Here is an 18,296-nt window from a genome sequence, read left to right as displayed (position 1 = left end):
ATTTGACAAGTATACAGAAACAATCACTGAATACAGTTCTCAACCATAGTATTCAAACCTAGACACCACGAAATCATTGGATGCTGATTTCTGAAGCCACTAGAACTTTAGTACAACAAAATAATGACCTAATTGTGTTTATGCAGAACATACATTTTAGTTATGTTCTGATTTAGCATTACACCAAAAACACTTAAAAGATACATGTTACCTGCTTTATGTGCACCATGATTTTCCCCAAGGTGATTAATATAAGTTATTAGGAGATGAAAGGGAAGTCTTCCATAATGTTCAGTAGTGATACCTATCTTTATCTGAGATTGATACTCAGTCAAGTTGTCAGCAAATAGAACTCTGATCAAAGACTGATTCACTGACTTATCACTTGCTAAATCTAATTATTCATTTCTTTTCATGCCAAAGACACATTTCAATGTCACTAAAGGAGAATGAAGTCATGTCCATTCCCAGATCATATGTAGAATCCATGAACCCATGCCTACTAACAGTGAGATAGCATGAATATCTACCTTCATAGCCTGGGTAAGATACAATTTGTTTTCATAGCACAGCTAATAGAAGTAATGATATTAATGTTTGAAGACTCTAATATTATGTAATCTAAAGTTATATGTTCAGCTTTACAATGTGATGTTCAGAAAGCTTGCCCCTCCATTCAGTGAAAACAAATATTTTTGATGTTCTAAGTTATGTTACCCAAAGTTATATTTTGGCCTTTAAGATGTAATAAATAGAGGACTTATCCACTTAGACATGTGTTTTACAACCAGACCTAAACTTGAAATCAAGTCCTTGATTTCACAAAATAGAACTTTCTTAACAAGGGAATCTGACTGCAGGACTGAGCTTGACTAGGGGTCAAGATAAAGCAAGAGTCACTTATTTCCTGATTCAATGTACAAATTTTGCAAAGTTGATGAGAAGTTTATTTTCTCTAGATTTATTTGGGGTAAGTCACATAACTAGGTCAGGTTAAGAATCAGATTTTATAAGCCCACTTAGCTGAATTAAGTTGTTTTCTTTTAAAAGGGGAGAAAGGGTTGATGTATATGTATGGTCAAACCAAATGGAAATATCAGTTTTAATTATTAGACTTGGGGGCTTATTAATTACTGTTTGCCCATTTATATTTGCTAACCATTTCACGTCTTGTCTAAGTAGAGTGGATCTTGATTTATGTAGGTTTTTAAAGCAAGCTTAATATTTAGTGGATGCAGTTGAAATTAAAATAATTCCATAGAATTTTTTAAAATTCCATTACCATAGCCTCAATTTACTTAAGTTACTTGAGTTTTGTACCATCCTATTGAAGAGTTATAATTTATCCAATATAAAATAGTAAAGATACTAAGTATTAATTGTGCATGAATTGGAGCTGTTAGCAGCTTCCTGTAGATGAATAAACCGCTCGGATAGTAGGAAACTGCTTACTGGAGTTCTTGAGATCCCTTCCAAGTCTAATTTTTATTAAGGTGTTCCTTTAATTACTTTTTTAATTAAAAATATGGAATGGCAATGTATGAACTTTATAGAAATATAGTTTAAAATAGATGTACAGATTCTAGCATTTAAACTTTTGTCCTTTGATATTAATCACCTTTACCAATATAGTTCTGTATTATCAATTTTATATGGATAAATTAGAGAAAAATAATTTGAAATATAGAGGGGCTTACATGCACGTGAGCAGATACAAAATTAATGACTTCTCTTAAATAATTTTTAAAAAGTACCGCAGAGATTTTCTGGATGTTTCAGTTTATATACCTTCTGCCATTAATTACCAAGTATTTACCATGTAAACCATCAGAATAAGTTTCATTATAATCTGATATGGGAATTTCTGCTATAAAAATCATAATTTAGTTTAGCAGCAAAAGTTAGCATACAGTTAACTTTCTTGTTTTGGAGCAGACAGAAATAAAATGTACTTGTTGCTTTAATCCCTGATTTGATAAAACTGGGTAGTATAGGCTTTCTGCCTCAAAGACTTTTTATGTAACAGGTATCTAATTAGTTTTAGCCACAAATAATGTTTCATCTTGACTAGAACAGTCAGTTTGAATATAACCATGTGCTGTTCATCCAGAACATGGCATGTACCCCTAAAGTGAAGGGACATATAATTTTTATGCCTATATAGTAGGGCACATTTATAAGGCACATTTAAGAAGAAATAACCATTTTGAACAAACTAAATAATAATATGTTCTTCCTAATATGTGTTGGAAAAGTTAGTAAAAACAGTTTAGCAATTTGACTAGGTTGTCAAAAGTCAAGTCATGCCATTGTGACATGAAGGGCCTTGGCTTAATAAATTGTAGAACTAGTAGCATAAAAATAAAAATCTGATTCACCTTAAGATATATAGATTATACTTAACAACTTTTCAGAAGATTTGGGACCAGGTCAAAGAAAACTTTTCAACTAAAATAAAGTTTCATTTATGCTACTTTGGTCTAATTTATCATGATTGATGTGCAGGAGTGAAATTAAATTGTACTTATGTAATATTTTCATATTTATGGGCTCAAATATACTCTCCAAATTCAAATTATAATTTCTGTCTTTTATAAGAACTACAATAATTTGTTTTTGTAAACTGTGTATAAATATCATGTGTGTTAAAGGAATATATCAATAAGAATCACCTAGGAATGATCCAAAAGAATAAAAGAAGATGGAAGATCAAATTTATTTAGAATATTTGCTTTTCATTTAATCTTTGTCTTCCTTAAGGGTTAAATTGTCTTTAGACTGCAAAGATTCATATTTGAAAGTTTGTGTCTTTATTTATACCTTAAAATTAAGATTGGTAACTCCAACAAGAGTATAAAAGTATAAGACAAAGGAACAATGAAATTTTCTTCTACAATTACAAAAATAGATAATCACAATGAAGCCAATATTCATAGATAAAACTGAAATTGTTTCATTGTTTTCACAAGAATTAAATCCATCTTCTTTTAGCCATTGTCAATATGTAAGGGGCAGTTGTCATGGTAAAGGACTTCACTATAAAGAGTTTTGTCACCTGAAACAATTTTTAGTGGTAGTCTATCATCTCATCAAATAATATTTATTGAGTATATTATTTTGAGGCCTAAGGCCACTGTAATGAGAGATTGTTATAGTTCAAATTTGACCTATAACAACCTGTGAATATTTGATAAGGCACTTTAAATGCATATCAGAAAAAACCCTCTGATAATGAGGCTTTTTAAGCCCAATAGCTCTTGACCTTTCTTTGGTTACAAATAAAGAAAATATGTGCTTACATTTAATTGTTTTAGAAATGTGATTATTCCATTAAAGGCAATGATTAATTGTTGGGAACCAATGAGTATGGTTGCATTTGCCTTCTCTTAAAGAAACTTGACTGTTGTCATTCACTTTGAGATGGTTGGCAGCATTTAACAGTCTAGATGGAATGGAGAAATTGTACCTATAAAGGCCATAGGAAGGATGGAAAGAGCAACCAATTGCTTCCCGGGCAATGGGGTTTGGCAATAAAATATTTCCAGGTGCCTGTAATCCATATATTTGATTGGCAGAATCAGGTGCTTGTAGACACTGCCTATTAAAGTTTTCATATGAAACATCTTTTGTATTGGTGGCCCCCAGAGAAGATAACATGGGAACTTCAAGCATGAGTGAGGCTAAAGAATGAAAACTATTGCTCCTTTCTAGCCTTTCAGAAGGAGGCAAAACAAGAGGCTGCTGTTGCCAAAAATTTGTTGGGCAAATCTTGTAGAAAAGGGGCAGGCTGATATTTTGCAGGTACATCTCCGGACAGGGCATTCCAAGGGAGCTTGGAGGTAAGTGAAACGTAGGCGGGGAGCAAGGTGGAGAAAGCAAGGAATTCAAAGGAGAGGGAGCCCCTCCACTAGAGGTCACTGGAGATGAGCCACTGCTTCCACCTGTGAATTACAATTCAGTCAATAAACAACGAACTTGATATTTCTACTGAATCAGTAATCATGTCCATAATTATCCGTGCTTCATTTTTAAATTAGCTTTCCTTGCAAGTTCATTATTCTTTTAATGTATTCAGGAAAGAACATGCTCATTCCCCTCACCAAAGCTGAATATGGTATCTTCTACTAGCACTATTTAGCACAACTAATATGTACTGTGTATTGAGCATTCACTGTGCTAATGAAATGTGCTAGGTACTTTAACAATATTTATCCAATGAATTATAAAAGAAACTCTATTAAACATGACCCCGAGCCAATTATATCTTACAAATAAAAACAAGGTTTTTAAAATATTTTTAAACTTAAAAAAATATTAAATAAGTACTTTATTAAATTGAAAAAACTGAGATTCTATAGAAAGCTTCAGCCTGATAAAAATCAATTCACAAGAAAATAATATTTATAAATTAAAATGACATATTTAAATGCATTACATATTATATGAAAATCATGAATGGGGAGACTTCCATAGTGCTCTATATCAAGAGTTAAACAGTTTTACAATTTAAAAATACAAAGATGAAATGAAAGTGCTCATATCAGTGTTCTCAGGTGATCTTTTGTAGTTGCATAGGATCTAATTAAATTAGGGATAATTGCAAGGTCCAGGAAAATATTGACTCTACACTTTATTTTTGTAAGTGTTTGAATTCTAAAAGCTGATTTTTGTCTGAACTGATCAAGATTTGTCTATGTGTGTGTGTTTGGTGCTGCTGTTGTTTTTCTTAACTATTTCATGTATATAGATATAGCCTAATCTTTTATCAACAGGATGGCAAATATCTTTTATAATTAAACATTTAAGTTATTTTTAAATTTGGTATCCATTTTCTTTGCATTTTAAGAGCATTCTGGACATCTTAAATAATTAAGGAAATCTTAAATAATCTTAAATAATTTAAAAACTTAAATAATTAATGATCATCCTTAGATTTTTTCTTTATTAGTGTACTTTGTGTTGACTTGGATATTTTAAAAGCATGCTGCAAAGGTGCTATTGAAGCAGTACTATCAAATAAATATTCATATTTTTCTGTGCAACTGTCTAAACCAAGTTAATACAGTCAATTCAATGAATTATTTCACCAAATGATTAGACTTGATCTCTTCATATTTAAATTGGCTGTTATGGTATCATGTAAAACAACCATAATCTTGATGATTTTCTTCATAATTGTAACCTTGAATTAATGATCAAAGACAACTTTAATGGAGTAAAGATAAATGGGGTAAAATAATTTCATGTTGCTTGCTAATACTCTTCTATTTATTTTTAAGCATCAAAGTACATAAAGGTATACATTCTTTCACCAGAAAACCTGCACTAATTATTATTATTATTATTTAGCCATGTAATACACTACCTGAGAACAAATACCTTGCAAATATTTTAAATTCTTGTGGCAATTAAACTAATTGTAATGGCTTAATATTGTTTCCAACATTTATTTACCCTACTTTCAATAAAAAGGAAATTTGAACTAAATGATAGGAAAATTCAGTGGAAGTCATTTTAACATGTACTGAAAATTTCATAAAATATAAAATATCTATGTTAGTATTTAATATATTCACAAATCAGGCCAAATGCACCAAAGGCAGATCCTAAAGAAAATGAGATGTGAGATGCTGAAGAATCCAATACAGAAACCTTGGTACAAAGGTTCTGGCTGTTGGTATTTCATTAACATTTAAAAATAAAAGTTATTGAAACTTTTCTTACCTTGTGGGTCTGCACCAAAAGTTTTCAAATCCAGAGTGAGAGAAGGCCTCCATGCGTAGATATCTAAAAGCCCATCTAATACACCCCTGAAAAAGAGATACAACTTTCAGCAAGTCCACAATGTAATTCCTGAAACTAATGATTTACGTAACATTTTGAGTTATTTTGTTACAGCTTTATGAAGGTGAATGCCTTAAATATGTTTTTCTTTTATAGCTAGACTTCTGAATAAAATTCCCAGTAATTATTCCCTGAATAAAAACCCAGGAATCTAGAATAAATAGTATCTTAAAAGTGGGTTGGAGAAGGTGTGGAAGGAGGCAAGATTTTGAAGACAAAATATCTAGGTTCCTTTTCTACCTTCTAGTTACAAAATTACAAAAATAGGGTCTCTAAGCCACAGTTTCCTTATCTTTATTACTTATTAAAGGGTTATATAAATATCAGATATGATTGTAAAGTTGCTTACCTGTTTCTTCCAGAATCTCTAAATCCTTTAGCAAAAGGATTCCTGTCTATTTTCAGTTTGGTAATCTGTGGATTCAAAAGACAGAAAAATTAAGTCAGTACCCTCAATAATAACACTATCACCATTGTTTTCAATGGTTATAACCACAAAACACTTTTCAACGTGTCACATGGCATATTAAATAAACAAACATATTGTTAAGTCAGATTTGGACTGGTTATCTCCTTTCTTTCCTGTTACAATTTATTCTGCTCCCCTTTCTAACTCAAGATCTACACAATTCATAGTCAAACTTGTCTTGATAACAATGCAATATAAGACCATGTTTTTCTTTAATCATGGAAAATTCAATCCATATAGTGCAGCTTGCCTTTATCCCAAGAGAGTTCCCTAGAGACCATCCCTGCCTGCTTGGGACCTACCTAGGTGGCTTTACCTGCTGATTTTGGTAAGCTGTCACCGTGGTGAACTCAGTTTCTTTAAAGGAGAACGTTTTAACCCCTTCAATGGGCAGGGATTGACTCCGGGACAGGTCCACCCTGCTGTCCTGTTCCATCACGTGCACACGGGGCTTGTACTTGTGCATGGACTGAAGAATGATCTGTAGGGGAAATCATCAAATGCTACCTAGAAATTGTCTTTCCCTCCCAAACACTAGCCCCCTCTCATTAGCACCCCTAACATGCCCACACACAAAAGTGAGACTAAAACAGATAAACTAAGCTACCCTCACAAGGACTTTTCTGTACCATTTGGCCTATAGGACAGAGGCCCTCAAGGCTAAAGGATTTCTGGAGCAGGGCACCACAGCATCACCAGGCAGCAGTAATTCCACTTTCAGATGGGGACCTTTCCTGCACCACATGGGAGGTCATGTGGTGATTCCCTGGGCTTATGGCAATTGATGGGCAACTATCTGACACCCTCCACCTCTTAATCCTTGGAGCCTTTTCTCCTTTTGTGGCCAATACAAGGCCAGGCTAGGCATGGCAGGACCAAGTGTGCGCCTGGGAAGAAGGCTCAAAATCAAGATCTGAAAAGGTCAGCTATGGGGAAGGGCTGTGGGGGATATTTTCACTACACCATGCCATAAGAAGGTGCACTTTAGGGGAGGACAATCAGAGCCCACAGTGACTGCCTGGAGGCTGAGATGCCAGAGAGCTCCAGGAGGCATTCCTTTACTACCCAGACCAGGCATTTTGGCTTTGACAAGTTTCATTTGATCCTCTAACTCCCTTTGCTCACCTTCCCCAAACCCCAGCACTTTCAGAGGACAAACAAAGGCCACAGGAGCTACTTTGGTCAAAGCTCCAGAACTTGGACAGTGCCTAAATACCACAACTAATTCATCTGGGAGAAGCCACCTTGGCCTCTCCAGGAGACCCGCAGCTAACATACTGGCATCTCCCTTCCCTCCTCAGGCAAAGGACTGCATCCACTTACATGGCCTTTGTCGTCCATCTCGTTGTTTGTGAGTTTCACGCGATCAAAGCTGATAATTTGACGCATCCAGGTCTCTCCTGAGCACGGCGAGTCTGGGTGAACATAGAACCTGGGAGTGATGCACGAGTAGTCCGTATTCCCAGCTACCATCCACTGTGAGCTGTGGTACATGTACCTGAAAAGGCGCAGAGTATGGGTTTGGGTTCAGGCAGGGCAAAGCCGGGAGCATGAGAGGAAGCCTGCTGGGATGAGTTCCTAAGGGCCTTAGGCTAAATTCACCGCTAATCCTAGAAACAACTAGTAGAAGATCCAGCTTGATTTCCACAGAGTATTCAGGGAGAGAAAGCAAATGGTAAATAAGCCTATGTCATTAAAATGCAATGAAGTTCCAAGCAAGCATATCGTGGAATTTTTTCCACGTCTGGTTTTTATTTCCTCGCAGAAACTCCAACAGCAATTGATCTAACCTGTTTTACAGCGCAGAGACACCCGAAAAATCCTTGCGCTGCAGGCCAGAAGCGTCCGAGAAGCAGAAGGGTGGGGAAGGTGCCTATCCAGCCCACCTCCACCAGTGGTCGTCGAAGCGCTTTCGCCAACAAAACTTGACATCAGAATACCACCACCAGGAACTCTAACCCATACGGCTGGGGAATGATTTTCACAGTTTCCTATCTCAACCGCTCAATTGTGTGCTGCATTGCCAAACTAACTTAAACGCCATAGGCAAACAGCTTGTTCTGCTATTTCCAGGCTGCCGCCCAGCAGGCTCTTAAATTGTCTCTTCCTGTCTCTCAAAACACAGCACTGGGCCTGATGCGGGCAGATTCACAGGAAGGCTAGACACCGATTTCGGTCTAAAGTCCGCAGCTGGAATTAGGGAAGGCTCGCGCAGAACCCCCATATCCCCGGAGCAAAGCACTGGCAAAAGCGATCCTGGGGTGCTAGCACGGAAGAGTCTATTGGCTTTAGATCAGTTCAGCCACTTTTAGCCTGCTCTAAGTATAGAGCCTACATCAGAAGATAAAGTTACATGTAATCTTTGGGACTTGGCCACCACTTCAAGAGAGAAGCTAAGGAAGGAAAAAAACATGGACCTAGGTGATATAACTATTATACTAGCCTTGGATTGCAAATTAGGACACTGCTCCAGGACCCTGATGCCAAAGTAGCACAGCCCAGAGTCCAGTCTGTCCCCAGAAGCTCTGGCATTTCTCCTCAAATTCCTTCAGCTTCCCTCCTAGCTGCCTGAGCCTACACCTTCTGCAGTTTGCACAGCAAGGACAGACCAGCGGGTAGGCAAGAAGTTTGGGGCACAGTGAAGTACCAGTTGGCACTTGCATTCCAGGAGTGAGAGGGGAGAAAGCCTGCTCTTAATTGAGAAAAGTAAACTCCCAAAGCCAAAGGGAGAGCAATCCCACTGCCTGTAATAGTTTTCAAAACAGCACTCTCCCATACCATTGTTCAGAAACCCCATTCCCAGCCTGAGACTGGAGTTCCATTGCTTGGATTTCGTTACCTATAGCGTTTTGAATCTACTGGCACCACATCCATAGTCACATAGTACTGTTTGTCTGGCTCCAGCCCTTTCACCTTGACCCGAACAGAGGGGAACATTCGCCTGTGGAGAGAAAAGAGTGACTGACCTGGACACTTTTAGAAACATTTGGAGTGAGGCCTGGTTGGGAAAAAAAATAAAACGTTAGGGAATTCACAGTGCTTTACCCACTCTCGGTCAAGTTCAGGGAATAACATGTACTACATGAAGAAAGACTGTTGGTTGTACACTTGACTGAATAAGTGCAGGATTTCTGAGTGGAGCAAAGTATTCTTACCACAAGGCTTTGTCCACCCCAACTCCCCACCACCACAAAAATAAAAAAGCTATAGAAAAGAAAAAAGTAGGAGAAAAAAGCTGTTCCTGTGCCTGAGTTTTCAGCAGTACTTCCTGTGAGGCAGATTTGAGAAAGATTGAAATTAGCAAGATTCACACACACAAAAATTACCCAACAGCCTTGGAGAAGCTGCTCCACAGCAAAAGGTGGAAGCTGGAAAGGCCCACTTCAAACTGAACTGGACAAGGTACAGGTGTTTGGTCACAGGTCCAGAACTTGGGGTATTGTCCACTGATAATAGTGATGCTTTAACAGAGAGGCCTAACCATGGTTTAAAATGTAGGGTGGCATATGGCATCTGCCTTGGCAAGTATAATTTTTGTCATATACCACACAGTCAAGAGCTGGGAGAATGAGTTCTTGGAACCCTGGTGTTCAGAAAAGCTGAGCCACTAACATGGGGCCAGGCATTGCCCTATTTTGGTTGATGAAAGGCAGTGGCTTTCTAATACCTGTGGAGGTGTGGAGATGTGGGGGGTGGGGAGGGTTACTAGAGCATAAAACTGGAGGTACTGAATCTTATGCGAGCGGTACAAGAAACGCCTACTGTGTTCACCCTTGAACAGCTTGGGCAGAGCCAAACCTTCCGGCCTTGGTAATGATCATTTCAGTTCCAATATCATGGAATCTCTTCCACAGCTCGTATCCTTGAAGCTCCACTTGTATAACATTTTTCTCTTCCAGACTTTCGCCGCTGTTACGGTTGCCGCTGCCGCTACAGCCCAAGAAAGCAGTTGCTGAGGGCTCTGTCTTGGGTCGTTTTTCTGAAGGACACAGAAACGCCAAGAGGTTGAGAGAGCTTCGCAGTTCGCTCACGCCCTTCTCGCTTAAGCCTTTTCTTGGAACAGACCGGCCTCATCTCTTCCTGGGAGCCTTGGTGGCCGATCTCCAAGTTCCCCATAACACCCACTGTGGCCTCCTGATGAAGAGAAAGGGGCCCCTGTTTCACCTTGTGAAAGGCACAGCCCACTTTCAAATTCGCCATCTTCAATCTGTCGGAGATTTTTGGATCCCAAGGCTGGATCCCCTCGAAGTCTGGGTGCGCGCCCTGCTTCCTACCCCAAGCAGCAGCCACCCTCTGGCACTCAGGGCTTGAGGAAATTTGGAGAGTTTCCCTTCACAAACATAGGGGGCCCTCCCATTCCCCTCAAATGAACCACAACACTACAGGCTGAACTTGGAGTCTCTGAAACTTCCCCTACATCTAGATGGCGAAGATGTCCCCACAGCCCCGAACTCGGGCATCCAGCTGGGCCAGTACCTCCTCGGGTAGGGCTAGCCCCCCTCCCTCAGCGTCGCTGGCTAGGCTGAAATTTGCTGGGAAATTGTTCTCAGGGCTTGGGGCTGCGGATAGGGATACTTACCCCTCTGCTCGATCTTTTTTCCTTCAGCGCAGCTCCTTTTCTCCTCCTCCTCTCTGCCCTCTTTCTCTAGCAATTCAGGCTGCACCTCCTCTCTTGGATCTTGAAGTTTTCTTTTGCTGGGTCTCCCCACCAAGGCTTCCACCGAGAAGCTGTGCGCACGGGAGCTCAGAGCCATCCCTGGAAGGGGAGAAGGGAATGTGTACTGCAGTTTCAACCTGAGCTGGGTTAGGGAGGGAGTAGGAGGGAGGGCGCAAAGGACAGGCTAAGGAGGGAAAGCAGAAAAAACAATTTCTGGATCTGTATTCAAAGAAAAAAAATTGTGTGTCTGTATTTCATGTGTGTGTGTATATATATACATATATATTCTCTGAATAGACAGAATGAAAATAAAGGAAGATCAAACTGTAGCCAAAGTCCTCTGGAATCTAGTCTCCCTTCCCTTTGCGGTTTCCTCCCTCCCAATAGACATGTGTGGACAATCAGTCTTCAAATCCCTAATTCAAATACCTGGCATAGTGCAGAGATTGGCAAGCGCCAGCCTTTTAGGGAGAACCCTACCGCCAATGGAGGCTAAGACCACTGGGGTTGGGAGGTACTGTTGCAACCGACTGAGTGAATACTCACTCACTCTGCGGATCACACTCTCTACTGTTTGTTTTGGAAATTGTTGAAAGCATAAAAAAAATACCATGAGTGACACTTCAGAGTCTGACAGGGAGTAGGGGTGGAGGGGGATTGGAGTTGGCTGAAAAGGGGCTCAGAATAGTCAGGAGGAGGAATACACAAAATTACTGCTCTACATTAAATTATGGAAGTAAGACATGTGAAATATTTGCCCATAAAGGGTCACTTTCCAAACAAAAGTGCAAATATTATTTGAATTGATTCAGAAAAGTGTTTTGGAGTCTTTTGTTCTTCAGTGAGCACACTGGGAAAACAGGAGTGCAAGCTTTAAGGCACGTTATTTCTATATTATGCATCTCAAACTGAGTGGGCAGTGTGCTAGTTCCTGCTCTCTATCCGAAAGGGAAGGCAAGGGCATTGGCAGGCAAAAGGGTCCCAGATGCCCACTGTCAATGATCAAAGGAAACCTGGACCTTCAAGTCCCGCTTATACTGGAGCCCAATATTCCTACACACAGCTTCTTCTTACACAAATGACTTAATCAGCAAATGTAACCTAAGGACTCCAGGGCCCCTGGCAGAACACAACCAGAACTTTGTTCCCAAGGATGCAGCACCTTAAAATGCGGCGTTCAAATAATTGATTCTGGTGTCTCCTGGAATATCTTCCTGGGCTGGCTCCTACTTTTCCTTAAAATGGACAAAGGCTGTGTAAAGGAGAGACTTGCCTACCACTTCCAAGGAGCATGTTTATGCACACAGACATGAGAAGTATGTGTGTGTGGGACTTTGCCACCCACTTTTTATAAGAAGTAAATCAAGTACCCCTAGACTTTTTCACAGACTGCATCCTAACTAATGAATGACATTTGCACCTTCTCAGAAAGGTTCTCTTGTTCTCTGATATATTTGTTCAGAGGAAATTTAAAGCCAATCTAACTGTTAAAAACTGGATGGAACTTGAATACATTAGTAGTATCTCAGTACTGGAGTTTAACAGTAAAATACTTTTGGTGGCCTGTAGTTTCAGTTTCTTAGGTACAAGTGTACAGTGATAATGGTAGTGGCGATGGGGGAGCCCTCTTGGAGACTTGAGTCATTTTGGAAGAAGATCTTTAGGCGATCAGAGACTTTCAGCATCTGATGGTATGATAGTATGGCAAAAGGTTAATTACAGCCTGAATGCTGTAGAAGGGTTTGGTTCAATAACTATTTACTCACTGCTGTCCATGAAGGTCTGGGAAAGCCACAGTACCTGCTCTAAAGGGCAGAGTGAGGCCCATACAAGGACAGTGTATAAGGCACTTGGTTTGGAAAAGAGACAGGTCTGGATGTGATCTTAGTCACAGTTCCATGGGCATTTGTTTCTTTGTGTGGCCATTAAAGGGGAGGGAGAGGACATTAATGCCTTTGTCCATCCCTTCTTAATTAGAAGATATATGTTTGTCCATTGTATGTTGTTAGTGAAAAGACACAGCTCAAAAACAGAAAAGTCAAGAGTTCATTTGTTAAATTTGGATGGTTAATCACAATGCAGCACTTGGATTTGTCTCCCAATATGGGTATTTCCTTGCTTTTGAACCCTGACTCATTTTATTGCTAAAAAGCAGAACATTACCTTGTGCAGAAAGGGAAGACTTTTCTTGGTAGTTTTTTTTTTAACAAAGTTTCTGTAAAAATAAGGCAAAAGATGTTTATTGCAATGTCTGCTCTAGTATTTTAGACCACTATCTGGTGTGATTTTTAAGTCAAGGAAATAATGTATCTTGAGATATAAATTCCTTTCTTAGGAGAAAATTCTTCCTCAGTATTTATTACTCACATGTAATTTAGTCAGCCAGGACTTCTTATTCTGTAGTATAAACTTTTTTCGATTCCCAGTTCAGTATCTGTCTGATGACATCACTGGGAGAAATGGAGCTCAGCTCTCTCTCTTGTGTACAAAGGTGTAGTTCATTCTTGTTAGCTTTCATCTGAAACTTATTGCAAGCCTCAGTACCAGCTTTGATTCTGGTGTCTCCTGGAATATCTTCCTGGGCTGGCTCCTACTTTTCCTTAAAATGGACAAAGGCTGTGTAAAAGGAGAGACTTGTCTACCACTTCCAAGGAGCATTCTGTTCAGCTGCTGAAGGGCTGTCAGGTACTGGGGGCACTAGGGACATACATATATGACAGCAATTCCTTTTCCACAGCTGGAAGTCTTTTTTTGAGTATTCCCTTTGTTTCAGCCAGGAATGCCCAGAAACTTTTATAAGGGATTCTTTAGCCCATGTGGAACAGAGAGCAAGGGTCTGGGATTTCCAAGTCTCTACATTAGAAAAAAGAGTAATTGTAAAAAAGTTTAAGAGTTGGAAAACCATTAGAGTAAAATGCTGATTTTGACTTGCAAAAAAAAATAGTTACAGCTGGGAACACATAGATAATTTATCACGTGAAGGAAAAATGAATTTGTGGCATTAAAATACAAACCAAATCTATGAAATATCTATGGGGATACACAGGATATGATGTGCCTTATGGGATATATAGTGTCTTAGATCTCTTACTGAATATGAAATCTGAACCTGATTTAAGGGAATAAAAGCAATTTGTAATTCTCTAACAAATATTCCAATATCTTATTAATCACTATAAATAGGTATGTGAATTAGTGCACACACAGAACATGGTCAGCCCTGACAATATTGCTTCTGGTGAACTGTATGTGCATTAAAGATGTTCATAATTAAGCTAATGTATTTGAAAATGTTACACTTCTCAGAAATTTATGACATGTTAAGGGAAAACATTTATGTCTTCTCTAGCTTTCTATATAGGCAATATGGGTTATTTGAAGAAAAACTTATGTATAAATGGCTAAGTCTGCCTGGAGGAAAACACAGTCCCCTGTGTTCTGCAGTACTTACTACCTAAAGGGATGATGTCAAAACCATGTGGAGGTATTCCAATTGCTACTTTTAAGTTATAAGGGAGGAAATGAAACAAATGAAATAAATTGATAAATATTTCAAATATATATCTATATTAAGTATAAGTGAAATAAAATGCTTTGAGACTCACTGGAAACCTAGTGCTACACATTGGCAAAAGCCCAGCTTCATGGGTGAATTTGTTTATGCTTCCTTCTCTCCATTCACCCTTATTCCCCACCACTAAAATATTTTGGCATAGTTCCAATCTTGTAGAATGTGAATTTGAAATAAATTTCTGACCACCATCTTTGCCATTATTTTCAGAAAACCTACCTAGAATAAATCTCTAGGAAAACAGAGTCAAGAAATACAGTTAGTTTCTTCACAACATGTTGAGTACCTGAATTCTACTTTGCCTGAACTAGCTAAGCTACTTGAACAAATAAATCATCTTTGTTTACTTAAGTGAGTTTCAGCTGGGTTTCCATAACTTGCAACCAAAAGAATCTTGATAAATACATTTATCTTGACAAAAATTTGGAATATCACCTTGGTTTTCTTCTAGGTCTTTTTTCTTTCCTCCTCCTTCTTCAATACTACCAGTTCTGTGAATAGGGAAGTTATATGCTATAAACTATTTCAGAATCATAAAACCTGAAAGCAAATTTGACTGTCTACATAAATTCCTAGGACCATAATTAACAAAAAGGAAAAAGGCTCAAGTAGTACAGCATGTAGGAAGAAGACAGGCTTTAGATTCACTATGAACTGATTGAAATTCTGACTTTGCTACTTTCTAAGTGAACTTAGACAAATCATTTTTAACATTTAATCCCTTTCTTCTAAGCTTTTATTTCTAATACCTTCATCATAGGGTATTTTTCTGTAAGTGTGTGTATGTATCTCAGGGTTTAATTAAATAATATATGCAAACCACTTAGCATAATGCCTGGAATAGATTAAGCACTCACAGCTGTTTTCAACATTTAACAGACAACAGAAGTTAATTTCAATAATGTGTTAATCTTTATATTAACTATACATCTTTAAATCTTTTGCAGCTAGAGACCAGATGAGGAAAAAATTTGTGCCAATATTGATACCCTAACTTTTGGTTAAATCTTAAAGCAGATTAAAAAATTCAGAAGTCTTTAGAGAGATTTTTTAATAGCCTTTTTAAAAAATTTTAGAGCTATTTTAATAAATAAAACCGATGAATTAAAACAAAATATTGCATTTGAGTTTCAAAAATCCATGGTAAATACATCTGATAGAAAAAATATTCTGTTTTTATCAATGAAGCTTGGAAAGATATTTTTGGTATTTTACCAATGTAAGTGTATGTTCTTTTTCTTATAGTAAGTAGATAAAATTTATTAATTATGGTGACTAACATAGCTGTGGTCTCACTCCAAGAAGTTAATGGCACTAGCTTAATTAATATTAAAAGCAGTTCTCACACTGAATCCTCAGCTTCTAACTTAATTCAATATAATCTCTCAAGAACTCTGTGCTTTAATACGTTTAGCAGTGAATTATGCATATCAAACTTTGTATTCCTTGTTTCTAGGTAGAATCGGGGAAGAAAGAGTAGGGAGAAATTTTTGTCTGTGCTTATTGTGTTCTTTTCATGGGGAGGTTTGTGGAGCTAAATGTTAATTTTTGCCAAAACATTAGCTGAAGGAAAATTTATTCCTTTCAGTTTAATCATGTGTTCATACTGCTATCAAATGATGAAGGTCTTCCTATGATAATAATTATAACGTTACTTTAGGGTTCATTACATTTCTCATTTTCACTGAAGTATATCAAAGGCATGCAACTATTTTTCCCATTTTCTTCTATTTAATTCACAACTTATGGCTGAAAAAAATTTTTCAGAGTTTTTGGAAATTTGTTTTCAGAAGCTTTGCCCCAGATTTGTGAGGACAATTTTGTCTTTACTTACTTTGGGGCAGGTAGATGAATAAAAGAAAAATAAATAATAAAAATAAGCCCAGATGTGGCCTGATTAATTGCCAGAATAGGCATTGCATACCCGATTTTCAGTTGCCTTGGACTGACTGGCACAGTATAAGTAATCAAAAAAAATTGAAAATATACCCTGTATCTTCCAATCCTCAAACATTCTCCATTGAAACAATGAGCTTGAGTCAAACCCAGTTTTTCTAATGTCACCTCTCTGGTACTCCACTGACATTTGTACAGCCATATGTTAACTGAAGGCCCAGGCAGGATTGCTAGAAATAATAACTCTTCATGGCTTGTGTTTGTTGTGTGTTTTAATTCTGGGCCTTTCTATCTTGGGCTTTATGCCTTACACATTTTCTTTACCTTCCTCATCCTCAATCTTCCCTTTCTTTGTCTTTTCTTCCATATTACCCTTTGCTTTCATGAGGATAAAAGTCATAATTACCTCCAAATGTGCTTTATGTATCAGGCCCAAAGGAAATAGGCTAGGATTTGAGAAATGAGTACAGGTACCAGTTTGATAGATTTGAATAAATAATTTTGACATGTAGCAAAATATCACCAGCACAGATCACTTGAACATGGATATACCAACTTTATTTCATCAATGAATTGTTGGGAAAAATACTGTTTAAGAGGAATCATTGTATTGTTTCTCTCCAAAACCAAGTGAAGGCCTGTTTTATAACCCCCACCTCAGCTCTCTCACCAGATAACTGTATATCAGCCAAAACAGTAAAAAACCTGACATCTAATCAGAATTAAGATCAGTGGGCCACCTTCTCTGGCTGTGTCTAATGTCAGCAGTGACGAAGCCAAAAGAAGCAGATCCTGCCACTAAGAAATAAATCTTCCTTATCTCTCGAGACTGGGCCAAATTTCATGCCCATTTAGTTTCTATTTACTTCCTTTGTGGTATTTCCAAAATATTTTCCTTCCTTACTTTGGCATTCTACCCAATCATGCCCAAGGCATGTGAATAAAATGATCAAAGCTTCCTTCCCTATTTTCATAATGATATATATATTTTTGGATCAAGGCTAATACCCAACATTGACAGAGGTACTAGTACTGATAGTGGGATATATTTGGTAGTAAGCTGGTGTTTCCCTAAGTTCATCAAAATACCACAGGTAGGTGAACACCAACCCTGCCTATGCTTAAAGCCCTTCTATGCTTACTTCGGCTACTATCTAAAGCAATACAGACTCACAAGGAGAGGTACAAAGGAAGAACTCCTGAAAACAACAAGGACCTCACTATCTGAATTAATCATACTTTATTTACTGGAGGAGAGGAGAGCATGAAGGAAGAGCAAAGTCAATGGTTATGTGTGTTAGTGAATTAATGTCAGTCTTTAATAAACTGGGTCCACAGGACCATGCTGTACAACCTGGAGGCAGCTCACTCTTGTCACTGCTAAGTCAGGGAACTAACTCATCTCTGAAACCAGTTAAATCATTGCTACTCTTCAAACTTTGGACCTTGTACCCTACCTTAAAACTTCACTCACATGATAGAGCCAAAAAAAAAAAAGCTGATAGAAAGTTGGAATACATATTTATTTTTATGGTTTATGATTGTGAATCCAGAGTCATTTAAATTGTGTATATGCATTTCTCATGGAAAGTGATTAATGAATTTTTTCAAGGCAATGATGCCAGTGACTCTTTGGAAAATAATTGGATTAGATGGTTCAGAGTGCTATCATTTTAATAAATATTAAAATACTTAGCACCACTTTTCACAATTGATTTCCATTCTCATATTGTAGTGTTGGTATGATTTATTTTATCAAAAGGAGATGAATTTTGAAGACTCTAGTCTAAATTGAAACTTACTCATTACTTTCCATTTTGTCAAGATTAAAACTTTACAATCATTTTCACTAATACACA

At 37.8% G+C, this 18,296-nt stretch overlaps 1 protein-coding gene across 1 annotated transcript; it reads right to left on the bottom strand.

Moving 5' to 3' along the window:
* Positions 1-3,330: 3,330 nt before the first annotated feature.
* Positions 3,331-11,070, bottom strand: TBX22 (T-box transcription factor 22). The gene is made up of 8 exons (XM_017668489.2): positions 10,893-11,070; positions 10,112-10,292; positions 9,153-9,254; positions 7,637-7,811; positions 6,630-6,794; positions 6,194-6,258; positions 5,725-5,810; positions 3,331-3,941 (listed from the first exon to the last, which is right to left on the bottom strand). The coding sequence occupies exons 1-8, from the start codon at positions 11,065-11,067 to the stop codon at positions 3,331-3,333; spliced, it is 1,560 nt and encodes a 519-aa protein (XP_017523978.1). The 5' UTR covers positions 11,068-11,070.
* Between the last annotated feature and the right edge of the window lie 7,226 nt (positions 11,071-18,296).

This window comes from Manis javanica, chromosome X (genome assembly GCF_040802235.1).
Source record: "Manis javanica isolate MJ-LG chromosome X, MJ_LKY, whole genome shotgun sequence".
Lineage (NCBI taxonomy): Eukaryota > Metazoa > Chordata > Mammalia > Pholidota > Manidae > Manis > Manis javanica.
Note: the sequence above shows the minus strand (reverse complement) of the source record. Positions and strands in the feature narration are given on the sequence as shown.